General features: G+C 41.3%; 2 protein-coding genes and 2 long non-coding RNA genes across 4 annotated transcripts in view; 3 read left to right on the top strand and 1 right to left on the bottom strand.

Moving 5' to 3' along the window:
- The window catches only part of LOC139650598 (serine/threonine-protein kinase Nek5-like), a 34,864-nt gene extending 28,199 nt beyond the window's left edge, over positions 1–6,665 (top strand). Inside the window, exons 8-10 of the mRNA XM_071527306.1 lie at positions 5,100–5,170; positions 6,489–6,571; positions 6,643–6,665. Coding sequence (XP_071383407.1) covers positions 5,100–5,170; positions 6,489–6,571; positions 6,643–6,665 — 177 coding nt within the window. The remainder of the gene's footprint in view (positions 1–5,099; positions 5,171–6,488; positions 6,572–6,642) is intronic.
- Positions 1,382–4,458, bottom strand: LOC139650594 (uncharacterized). Its single transcript, XR_011695649.1, has 4 exons — positions 4,221–4,458; positions 3,199–3,424; positions 2,710–2,798; positions 1,382–1,581 (listed from the first exon to the last, which is right to left on the bottom strand). It is a non-coding gene; the product is annotated as an uncharacterized lncRNA (long non-coding RNA).
- On the top strand, positions 6,664–7,889 carry LOC139650595 (uncharacterized). Its single transcript, XR_011695650.1, has 3 exons — positions 6,664–6,689; positions 7,135–7,213; positions 7,772–7,889. It is a non-coding gene; the product is annotated as an uncharacterized lncRNA (long non-coding RNA).
- Positions 7,890–9,925: 2,036 nt separating this feature from the next.
- LOC139650597 (high mobility group nucleosome-binding domain-containing protein 5-like) overlaps positions 9,926–12,730 on the top strand; it is a 13,665-nt gene continuing 10,860 nt past the window's right edge. The window contains exons 1-2 of the mRNA XM_071527305.1: positions 9,926–9,980; positions 10,414–10,512. Of these exons, the coding sequence (XP_071383406.1) occupies positions 9,948–9,980; positions 10,414–10,512 (132 nt within the window). The 5' untranslated portion in view covers positions 9,926–9,947. The remainder of the gene's footprint in view (positions 9,981–10,413; positions 10,513–12,730) is intronic.

Raw genomic sequence — 12,730 nt, 5'->3', positions numbered from 1 at the left:
CTTTAACTCCATGTTTGGAAGTAAAATGTTCTTTATATTTCCATGTCAAAAACACATTCCTGAGAGTGTCCTGCTGTCAGTGTCTCTTTTCGCGTCGTGACGTTATCGGTTATGAATTTGTTTTTCACTGCGTGAGAAAATGGATTGTGAAGGTGCCGGATCGTCCCGGCCCACTTTAACCCCTGTTTGTAAGTCAAATGTTCTTTAGCCTACTACAGAACAGAAAATCTGAGTTTTAGTTAATTGTACTGTATTCGGTATCTACTGCATTTTGGGGCTGTAACAGGTTTGGTTACTTTGATCATATCTGTAAATACTAGAGTGAAACAGACTTATATTCTGTTTTATCAAGGGCTAAGAAAGTTTTATCAACAAGTGCTGTTTTTTCATTGTTTTGCACTGGCCTGCACACCCTAAAAAATATTAAAATGGAAAGTAACTTGTACTTTGAGTAATTTATTAACTGTAATTTAGTAATTGTACTTTTACTTGAGTATAGATTTTCAGTACTCTACCCGCAACTGCTCATCACATTGGAGGGGTCAGGCGTTTTTTTTTTATTATTTATTAAAACTCGCTTGTGTTAATAACGGGATTCGTAAACAGTAACAGTTTTTAGTCGGACATTTCTAACTGCTCAACACTCTAACATGAGTTAAGGTGATGCAGAGCAGAGACCGCCATGTTGCTGCTGGACACACTGTCACAAGTCCTGTCCGACCTAATCCATCATATTAGTGATCAGATATCAGCAGGTTGGGGAGTAACGGAATACATGTAACGGCGTTACGTATTTAAAATACAAAATATGAGTAACTGTATTCCGTTATAGTTACAGTTTAAATTGGTGGTATTCTGAATACAGTTACTGTCTTTAAAAATAGATTACTTGAAGGGATTACTTTATTTGTTTGTTTTGTTTTATTTGCTCTAAAATTCATATGAGGCACGCATTTCCCATAAACAGATTTAAAAAATGTGCAACAAGTTGTGTGCGCACGGTGCAGCTGCCACACCACAAGACAACAGCAATGTGGAGGAGACACACACATAGGTGTCATTTACACTGGGGATGCTGGGGACATGTCCCCACCACTGTTTGAAATGGTCCATTTTGTCCTCATCACTTTTTAAAAGCATTAACATTACATTATGAGTCAAACCAACAAACATGCATTTCTATCTTTTGTTGCACAAACAAGGAAACATAAGTTATTTCAACTAAGCAGCTTAGTTGTCAACTAAATCACTAATTTTCTAACAGGACTGAGTGGAATGCATTCATACACAAGAAATCACTTTAAAAAAAATATATAGTATTTATTTTGACCTCAACAACTCAACACAAATGGGTTTTTTTTTTTCCCAAATCAGAGTTCAGGCATTATAAGATTCTTAACAACATGCAGAAAAATGCCAAATCTTAAAAGATTTTTTCAAATTGAGAATCCTCTCCTCCAGGATCACAGCAAAGTTAACGGCGTCCTTGGCGAGCAGGTCTTGTTCACCTCCAGGCTCTTTAGTGATGAAGAGTAGGCCAACGTCCACTCCCTTCACAGCTTCCTCCTCCGAATCAGTAGCCTAAAGATCATTATGTATTAAATTATTGTGTGTGTACCATTTTCCAAACTTCATCATGTAAAGACTCTGGCACAACAAGGACAGCATTATGATATATCCTCAAATTAACACCAAATGACTACTCCGAAGGAGAGCGATATGATACATTTTTATATTAACACAGAGACTAGAGTTAAAACCCTTTAACGAGCAGAGAAAACACATGTCCCTTTTTCATGAGAAAAGAAATAGTTGTAAGACACAGAGTCTATATGTCTTTTTTATCACTGTCCCTCATTGTATTGTGTAATGGCCGTTACATCCATTGGGTGACAGCGCAAAAAACAAAGTCCACCACAAGACTGTAAAAAAACAAAAGTCGACTGGTGCCGCTCCATGGTCTAAAACATCCCTCATCTTAACATGGAGTGTGAATGAATGAATGACTGACTGAATTTGTAGGTAAATAAAATATTTTCAATTTCTAGACAGTTGATCACATGTACCATCAAGTTATAGGTAAATGTCATGTAGATGTCATGTAAAAACATATTTGCTGTAAAGCTGCCTGATTAGGGTATAAAAGCTAGCGCTGTAACTATATAAACAATGGCTGACTTAGTTACTGTTCTATGTAATGTTAGCAACATTTACTGAGTTAAAAATATTAATTCTGTATAGTCAATGATAAGTTATCCTAATCGCCTGATTAGCCAACAGAGAAAATAGAAACTGGAGAGGGCTTTTGTGGTCCTTGAAACTCAGTTTTAAAGAGTGACTACACACATGGTCATTTTGGTGCTCTAGTGGTTGATATATTGCCCCACACCAGTCTGTGATGTCAGAGTACCTTTTTTTTCTAGACAGAAGTATACTGACATCACAGATTGGGGTGGGGCAGATTGTGGAGCAGGGTGAAAATATCAACCAATAGAGTACCAAAATGACCGTGTGTAGTTAATCTCCGCAGTGCGTGTGCCGTGGCTGTTCACTGTGTTTTACTCACTACCATTCAGGAACCTGCTGATTTTATTTTCTAGTCATATTATGCTTCAGTAAACCAGAAATATTAACATTTTACCTTTAAGAAAAAATAAATTCCATATGCATTTCTTAGTGTGCCCTTCAAAAGTGTTATGTTTAACGCACCTCTCAGACTTTGTGAAGTTGGAGGGATCCTTTCTCAGGTAGTGAGGCAGTCCAAGCAACACTGCAGCTCTGCTCTTCTGGTTGGAAGTCTATAACACAGAAGAACAGTAAAGGAAGACGCACTGTGTCCCAACTGTGGCAATCAAGACCTGAAGATGGAATGTAAGCATGCTTGTGTAGGTTATTTTTGACAGGATAAGTAACAAGAAGGTAAATAACAAAATACACAGGAGAAAAACACCTCAAACAAACTAAAGTCTGTCTGTCACTGCTCTAGCCGCGCTGTAAACACAGCTGGTGGACCTAAGCATCCGCAACCAGAACGTGATTTGAGCACCGATTGAGAACACACACGCAACTGAGCCAGCAGACATTTGTTAGTTTCTGATAATCACAAGGTAACATCGCCCCACGCTTACAAGTGATGTCACAACTTCAATCTCTGTTCAGTGGTGAGAAAGAATTTGATTAAGATCAGACTATCCTTACTTGAACATCAAGGGACTGAAGCAGACTGTGAAGCTTGGTCCTGCTGCTGGCTCACACTCTGTACAACTCCAGCAGTGTTGGAAAATACTTGTCAAGTCCATCTAAGAAAGACTGGTGGAGATCAACAGAAACCAGAACTCTGCAGCAATCTGCAAAGAGAACAAGAAACTTCATCCAACAGGGGACAGGACAGGCTGCTCCAGACCACTCAATATGACCTCCAGCCCTGTAAAGAAAACAAGTCAATGTCAGATTGATATCTCCATATCTTGTGTAATTTCAGTCAAATCCACAATGTCATCCACAGCAAATACAGAATTACTGTTAATAAACTAAATTCAGCCTTTTAACAAATAAACCATCACTGACTAATATCATGCAGGGATAGACAATAAGTGAAAGCATTTTATCTTAATATCATCATAGATTAATTTAAACATCAATGCACTGACAAAGAGTGACGCTTTGTAATGCAGCAGTAAACACATTGTTTTATATTATATCCATGTTAAGCTATCTGTTGATAAGCTTGCTAGATAAACAGTGGCTCTGTCCCAAATGGAAGAAAACATATTTTTGGTAGCATTTCTTGGTAGGAAGTGAAACTTTTCACGTTTTAGGTCTCAAATGTATAGGATCCATAGAAAGCATCCTTTCAAGGGACCTAATTTTAGCCAATTTTGAGGGAAGCATGCCATGGTTCCTTTAGCAACTCTGATGTCCCATAAAATATTGCGACCCTGGGGGAAGAATGCAGTCAGTTGTTTCTAGAAAATTAATAAAATCGCAGCAGATGTTTTCCTCGTTGCCCCGGACTGGTTAACGTTCCCCAGCTGGTTACCGGTCAGTAAAAAATCGGTAACTTAATCAGTCAGGGGCAAGGAGGAAAATGTTCTGAACACAAATCAATGAGGAAAGAATTCTGTAGTTAGCTAGCTAGCTATAAATAATATGAGGATTTGGCAACAATTTTAACATTAGGTAGGATGGCATTGCATGTTGTAACTTACAAAAATATTTACCTGAAATGATTTGCTCTGTCTTGCTGTCCTCTCAAACTGCAATGATCCTTTTTTCTGGATGATGCATGTGGAGCAGGAGGGTATGTCCGTGTGGGCGTGTGTGGGTTGTCCAAGGCAGTTTTGCAGGGGCTACTACTCACACTTAATTGAGTCAACTCAGCAATTTAAGTTACCTGGACAGTTCTGATTTGACTGATGAGTTGACCACATTAAAACTTTAAATTTCAAGTAGGCCCAATGTTTTAGTCATTTTTAGTTGAACTGACTAAGGAAAAAGAATTGAGGTAACTAAAAGCCCAAATTCGTTTTTACAGTGTACACCTAACATTAAGATGAACATTTATTGTAAAGCTTTATTTGGTGTAGGGCCAGGTAGGCCTCTGTCTCATGTCTGTTGAAAATAAGCTGCAAATTTTACAGTTACCAACAGCAACCAATGTTTAAATCATTCTCTAGTTGCTCTAAATAGGTTTTTCTCCAATTGTTTTGTAGATGGAAGCACTTTGGGTTGCCTCCTAGCCTTGTCTCCTAGCCTCCTAGCCTTGTCTCCTAGCCTCCTAGCCTTGTCTCCTAGCCTCAATGGCAGTAAGCCTAAAGTTTATTAACCAGAATTAATTCAGGCCCTATTTTGAGAAGTTCTTAAGTTGGAAAATTAAAGAAATTCGTAAGAAATGAGACTGTTACTAAGAAAATATTGAGGAATTGCACTTAAGAGCCTTCTTAAGAACTTCCTAAAATTTCCTCTTATGTCATCTCTTAAGATCTATCTTAAGAGCACATTGGTGAATCCGGCCCCTCTGTATGCACTGAACTGTTTATCTGTCCACACCAGCCTGTCTCAGGTTGTGACTCCTCTTTGTTTTTGCCTCCTGACCCCAGCCTGTCCGCCCCAGAGCCGGACTGCCTGCTGATCCTGCTGTCAGACTGATCCCAGGTCAGCAGAAGCAGAGGTGAGGAGCCTCTACTCACAAAAAAATCCCGGACATTTATTTCGCAAAGAGAGTGATTTTTATTACACTCCTGATGAGATCACAATAAAAAACAAATCTGCCTTTAAGCTCTTTTTAGCTCAGCTGTTGCATCATACAGATTTAAAGTACCCATAAAATACCCATTTTCAGTAGTAAAATAAGTCTTTCTCTGCCCTAGAGGGAGTTCTGTGATCAGAGGCAAAAAGTTGGGTAACGCTTTATTTCCCAGGTCTGGAATTTCCTAATAGTTTCCTACAAAGGAACTGTTAATTTCTTAAGAAGTTTCCTGGAAAGAACCATGAAGTTATGTTCTAATAATAGTGAAAATAGAGGAAGAGTTTAATGGTAGTTGGTAAGTTCCTCCAATTTCTTCTGCTGTTTCCAAGACAGAACCATGAAATGATGTAGTAGTTATATAGAACATTAGAAATGAACTAAACTGTATTAAGAATTCAACAAATAACTTTATTATATAATTATATGAATAATGACTTCTGATAATTGACCTCTGCCTACATTGTTGGCCCTGATCACAGCACAGATTACTAACAACATACTGATATACTGATATAATGAGATCTAATACTGATACTGCACTGACTGGGGGAAGTTCTACAAAGGCTTCCACTGTATAAAAGACCAAGTCGATCATTCTTAAGGATTGTGCTTCATCTCAGTGACATTGATGTGTTTTCTTGTTTCAGGTCAGTGTTTGTTTGTTTGTTTGTTTATTTAGAGCCCCATTAGCTACTGTATTGTAACCGTAGCTCTTCCTGGGGTCTCCATTAGTATTTTTAACAATACTTCAATAACAGAAAACACATCAATACACATCTGTAATATTCATACTAACAATAAGACTCGATACATAACACAACCACTGAGACACACAACAACAAACACCAACTCAGAGCCTGTCTAATACATACGATAGCTCTATATAATAATTTCATCTCTTGAGTAATTGAGAAGAAGAAATCACTTAGCAACTCATCCACTAAATCACAAATAAAAGTGGGATGGATAGCTCAAAAACAAAAAGTCATAATATTCTACACTATTCCTTGTGTAAACAGATACAATCTTAACTTTTTGTTAAAACATGTTGTATTACTTTCTGAAATCCAAAAACTTGGTAATGAATTCCATGCCACCATTGCTCGATAATGAACTGTTCTCTGTGTTAAACTAGTTCTACATGGAGGCAACAGAAGGCTTCATGTCTGGCTGCTCCACAGCTCCTCACTGAAACTCCCATCAGAACAATAAACCTGCTGTCTGTGTGTCTCTGCTCCAGGTGGAACGGCCAGCAGCCGGTCAGCCACTACCAGCACTACCACGCCCAGCTGGACGCCTTCCAGAGGAGGAGCAGGGGGGACGGCCCTCCTCCTCCTCCTCCTGCTCCTCCTCCTCCTCCTCCTCCTGCTCCTCCTCCTCCTCCTCCTCCCCAGGAGCGTCCGGCAGAGCGATGTGAAGACAAGCCTGCTCCTCACCAGCTGTAAGGGGAAACACACCGGGATAGTGATAGTGACAGAGGTTGGGTCTCTCTTCAGTTTGGCAGCAAGTTGAACATTTGGTCTGTAGAAATGGATAAAATAAAGTTTTTCATGGGTTTTACACCCTTGTATGTTCCTTGTTCACACACTCTTACAAAGGATGTGTCATTTTTAACACATCTGTGTGTGTCTTCTTTGGGAAAACACACACTGGTGTTACTTTTCAACACAATAATAACAACACATTATGTAACATTCAAGTAACACAAACCCCCACAGATTTATTATGGTCATTTTATGCTATGGGGCAGTAGAAATCTTACTTACCTTTAACTGAGAGAAACATTCAACATCTGTCTGTCTCTCCTTCTCTCTCTCTCTCTCTCTCTCTCTCTCTCTCCTCTCTCTCTCTCTCTCTCTCTCTCTCTCTCTCTCTCTCTCTCTCAGAGTGGCTGCAGCTCGTAATGAATACCTGCAGAGAAGACAGGAGGCCAACCAGTACAAGCTGAGAGCAGAGAAGCAGCTGGTAGGAAGAGAGCAGAGTCTTACTGTCTCACTGCTGGTTTTTAATGCAGATCTGATGAGTTTTAAAGGAATAGTTCACCCAAAATGAAAATTCTGTCCTCATCTCCTCCCCCTCATGCCAGTTGAAACACAGGTGAAGTTTGTCCATATAACACACAGGGAGGTTTCCAGCACAACTCCATAGCAGCCTTCTCCAAAACAACTGAAGTCAGTGGGGACCAGTTCTTCAGAGTTCCAAAAAGACCTACAGTATATTTACACCATCATTTAGTGCAAATCTTAACTACAGCTGATTGATTTGCAACAAATAATGGTGTATAGGTCTTTCTATTCACAGTGTGATTGTTTGGCTGTTTTTGTTTTGGAGCTCTAAAGAACAGGTCCCCATTGACTTCAGTTGTTTTGGAGAAGGCTGCTACCAAGTTGTGCTGCAGCCTCCCTGTGTGTTATATGGACTAACAAATTTCACCTGTGTTTCATTTGGCATGAGGGGGAGGAGATGATGACAGAATTTTCATTTTTGGGTGAACTATTCCTTTAACAGCAGTCTTGTCTTTAGGGTCTGCGTCCGTCAACAGCCGATGCAGAGCGCTACAGGAAGCCCAGGGGCCGGGAACAGGAGGCGGGACGAGCCGCACACCAACACCAACACCAACACCAACAGCAACACACTCCTCCGGCTCCGGACAGGAAGCAGGAGGGACAGCAGGTAGGAGACAGAGAGGCTTCCACCTGACTGACAGGCTGCAGTACTGGTTTTTTTTATTTGTTTTTTTTTTATATATATATTTTTATTATTCAAATTTGTTTATTGAATTTTTCAATTACAAAAAACATAATACACAGATACATAGGACATAAGGAAAACCAAGGCATGAAGCACAAAATAATAATTAATAAATAAATAAGGAGACACAACAACTAAGAGCCTCAAAATAACATCCACAAACATTATAGTAATTACAATACAGTCGCAGGGAATGTGTTGAGAACATTCATGTTTTCGGATTACAATAATTACAATAAAGTTTGCAGGGGATGTGTTAGCTGTTGAGGATACTCATGTTTTCTGGCAAACCACTGTCAAAAAAAGCTTTGCTGTATCTACAACAGCCAAATCCTAAATACTGTATATCCACAATGCACGTTTATTATATCAGTAGTACTATATATATATTTTTATTGGAGACCGGTATCATACAAATGTCAAGTACAAAGTACAAATCTGTGTTAGAGAATTGTTTTTTTTTTTTTTTCACTCCCCCTTTTTTGGTGTATTAGAACAGAGAACTAGAACAACACCTTTCTCCAACCCCCCCACCCATCCCAAACTCCCAGAAAGAGACAAAAAAGAAAACATACACGTACAAAAAACGAAATAAAATAAATAAAACACATACACAAAAAGTGAATAAAATGAAATAAAATAGGGAGGGAAGTACAAAAAAAAAAAAAAAAAGAATGCTCAGGGTGCTCACTAACGAAGAATGGATGCATTAAGAATCAGTTGGGGTCCAGAGAGGTCAGAGTATTCACATATGAGATGATAGGCTGCCATCTCTTGTAGAAATTGGCAGTCGAGCCTCTTAAGGAATATTACACCTTTTCTAGCGACAGAAAGGTTAAAATCATTTAAGAAAGAGGAAAAAGTAGAAGGTGGATTTGGGCTTTTCCACTGTAACAGAATATATCTACGGGCTGTAAGTGAGGCAAAGGCAACAACATCAGAGTCTTTCTTAGTAAGACTGGCTGGTACAAGGGGCACCCCAAAGATGGCTATCAAAGGACAGGGTTCTAGTGTAATATTGAGGGCTTCGCCTAACATATTAAAGAAACAGGACCAGACAGCTAATTTTGGGCAAGAAAATAACATATGAGTCTGATCTGCCGGTGACGAGCCACATCTATTAGAGATGTTCCGATACCACTTTTTCCTTCCTGATACCGATTCCGATACCTGAACTTGCGTATCGGCCGATACCGAGTACCGATCCGATACCAGTGCGTTAAAAAATATATATATATTATTATTATTTTTTAACATACTACTAACCCTGTATGGATGTGATATGATTGCTATCATTGTTGTATGGCCTGGCTCAGGTTAAACCCTTTGTAAAACATGAACAAATACAGAGAATTAATGCCATAGAACTTTATTATCTAGTTTGTCAGTCATAACTGAAAAAGAACATAAATAAATAAATCTAGGAATAAATAACAATTCCTTTAAAAAAAACTGTTAAAGTGCAGCCACAATTTAGTAAAATAAAAGACATTTAAAATTTTAAATAGTAGAGTAACAGTATAAATTCAGTATATAAGTATAGATTTCCAGGAAAACGGACGTTTTATCCGGATGAAACTACTTTAAAGTTGATTTTTTTCTGGGCTAATAAATTACATGATATCGGATCGATGCATAGACTCGCGTACTCGCCGATACCCAATCCATTTCAGATACTGGTATCGGTATCGGAACAACTCTAACATCTATCACAGGCATCACTTGTACCTGGAAACAACCTCCTAAGTCTAGCTTTTGTAAAATGAACCCTATGCAGGACCTTAAACTGAATTAAACTTAGACGGGCATATGAGCTGATTTGTTTGTTTGATTTGTGTGTGTGTGTGTGCGTGTGTGTGTGTGCGTGCGTGCGTGCGTGCGTGTGTGTGTGTGTGTGCAGGAGTACCTGCGGCAGCTGCAGCTCATCAGACAGCAGTATTTCCAGGAGATGAAGGAGCTGAGGATGAGAGCGGAGGCAGAGGTACAGAGAGCAGATCAACCTGAGGTCCTGGCTCCCTCAGCAGGACGCTCCCTCCCTGAAGTCATGTTTGTTTATCCAGGGAAGGTTTGCTGACCCTGTGAACTCACATCACACTGGGAGCTGTCTAGTGCCTTGCTCACAGGCAGCTTGACAGAATCCAGTCCAGGGATTCAAACAGTCGATATGATGTCACGAGCCTCCTGTAAACTTTAGGCTCCTGTCAACTCATAAATAATAGTAATCAGTGATACATAATGATGGAAAAATACAATCTTTCTTAATGTCAACATGCAGTGGTTATTCAAGTTCAAGTTTGTTTATAAAGCACTTTAAAAACAAAACAAGTTTCTATGAATCAAATTGCAAAATATGATTGAATAAGTTACAAAATAAGTTGCAGATGTATTTCCCTGTGATTGGACCGGTGGATCAGGTGGAGCCGCAGGTCAAACATGGAACCTTTGTGGTGGAGAAACCCAGAAACCCAGAAGCTGCTGCAGCCAGAGAGCCGATCAGACCCCCGCCTGCACAGGTGACCACACACACACGCGCACACACACACACACACACACACACACACACAGTAGAATAAGCTTCAGTTTATAGAACACCAGCAGTATAATCAGGCAGTATTGAGTAGGACAGGATCAGAGCCACAGTGCCTTGTCAATACATTTAATAAAATATTATTGTGACCCTAAAATGATCATTCATGATAGAGAAGTGCTAGGAAAAGAAGAAATGAGAGAAATTAGCACTGAGAAGAGGTAGACAGGATTTTTTTTTTGTCATTTTGTCAATTTTATTCATATTCATTCTCTTCTAAATTCCAGTGTAAGTGCGGCCTTATACATTTTTCTTACAAACTAAACACATTTATGTGTCATTATACAACAGATAGTTTCATCCAAGTAATCTGTCTGGTCAAAGACACGTTCCAGCTGTACTGATAATTCCCATACAACACATTCCCATAAGCCAAACCAAAGAGTTTTTATTCCTGCTGCACCACTACAGACAGGCAACACATACTCCAAAAACATTCTTGACAACAGTGATGTGCAGAAAGCCATCTGAACACACAAGCTGCTGGCCCTGATGAGAAGCTGGCTGTTCAGACTAGAATTTACCTCCTCCTCTCCTTCTCTCCTCTCCTTGTCTGCTCTCCTCCTCTCCTCTCCTTGTCTGCTCTCCTCTCCTCTCCTATCCTCTCCTTGTCTCCTCTCCTCCTCTCCTCTTCTTGTCTTCTCTCCTCTCCTTGTCTCCTCTCTTCCTCTCCTCTCCTTGTCTCCTCTCCTCGTCTTCTCTCCTCTCCTCTCCTCTCCTTGTCTTCTCTCCTCTCCTTGTCTTCTCTCCTCTCCTCTCCTTTTCTGCTCTCCTCTCCTCTCCTCTCCTTGTCTCCTCTCCTCCTCTCCTCTCCTCTCCTTGTCTCCTCTCCTTGTCTGCTCTCCTCTCCTCTCCTTGTCTCCTGTCCTTGTCTCCTCTCCTCTCCTTGTCTCCTCTCCTCTCCTTGTCTTCTCTCCTCTCCTTGTCTGCTCTCCTCTCCTCTCCTTGTCTCCTCTCCTCTCCTTGTCTGCTCTCCTCTCCTTGTCTGCTCTCCTCTCCTCTCCTTGTCTCCTCTCCACTCCTCTCCTTGTCTGCTCTCCTCTCCTTGTCTCCTCTCCTCTCCTTGTCTCCTCTCCTCGTCTCCTCTCCTCTCCTCTTCTTGTCTGCTCTCGTCTCCTCTTCTCCTCTCCTTATCTCCTCTCCTCTCCTCTTGTCCTTGTCTCCTCTCCTCTCCTTGTTTCCTCTCCTTGTCTCCTCCTCTCCTCTCCTCTCCTTGTCTGATCTCCTCTCCTCTCCTTGTCTCCTCTCCTCCTCTCCTCTCCTTGTCTCCTCTCCTTGTCTCCTCCTCTCCTCTCCTTGTCTGCTCTCCCCTCCTCTTCTATCCTCTCCTTGTCTCCTCTCCTCCTCTCCTCTCCTTGTCTTCTCTCCTCTCCTTGTCTCCTCTCTTCCTCTCCTCTCCTCTCCTCTCCTCTCCTTGTCTCCTCTCCTTGTCTTCTCTCCTCTCCTTGTCTGCTCTCCTCTCCTCTCCTTTTCTGCTCTCCTCTCCTCTCCTCTCCTTGTCTCCTCTCCTCCTCTCCTCTCCTCTCCTCTCCTTGTCTCCTCTCCTTGTCTTCTCTCCTCTCCTTGTCTGCTCTCCTCTCCTCTCCTTGTCTCCTGTCCTTGTCTCCTCTCCTCTCCTTGTCTCCTCTCCTCTCCTTGTCTTCTCTCCTCTCCTTGTCTCCTCTCTTCCTCTCCTCTCCTTGTCTCCTCTCCTCTCCTCTCCTTGTCTTCTCTCCTCTCCTTGTCTTCTCTCCTCTCCTTGTCTCCTCTCTTCCTCTCCTCTCCTCTCCTCTCCTTGTCTCCTCTCCTTGTCTTCTCTCCTCTCCTTTTCTGCTCTCCTCTCCTCTCCTCTCCTTGTCTCCTCTCCTCCTCTCCTCTCCTCTCCTCTCCTTGTCTCCTCTCCTTGTCTTCTCTCCTCTCCTTGTCTGCTCTCCTCTCCTCTCCTTGTCTCCTGTCCTTGTCTCCTCTCCTCTCCTTGTCTCCTCTCCTCTCCTTGTCTTCTCTCCTCTCCTTGTCTGCTCTCCTCTCCTCTCCTCTCCTTGTCTCCTCTCCTCTCCTTGTCTGCTCTCCTCTCCTTGTCTGCTCTCCTCTCCTCTCCTTGTCTCCTCTCCACTCCTCTCCTTGTCTGCTCTCCTCTCCTTGTCTCCTCTCCTCTCCTTGTCTCC

This window comes from Centroberyx affinis, unplaced genomic scaffold (assembly GCF_046629955.1).
Source record: "Centroberyx affinis isolate AG114_WGS23_722 - 3 ecotype Tasmania unplaced genomic scaffold, CSIRO-AGI_Caff_v1 ptg001519l_1, whole genome shotgun sequence".
Classification (NCBI taxonomy): Eukaryota; Metazoa; Chordata; class Actinopteri; order Beryciformes; family Berycidae; genus Centroberyx; species Centroberyx affinis.
The sequence above is the reverse complement of the archived record's forward strand: the minus strand, read 5'-3'. Positions and strand labels throughout refer to the sequence as shown.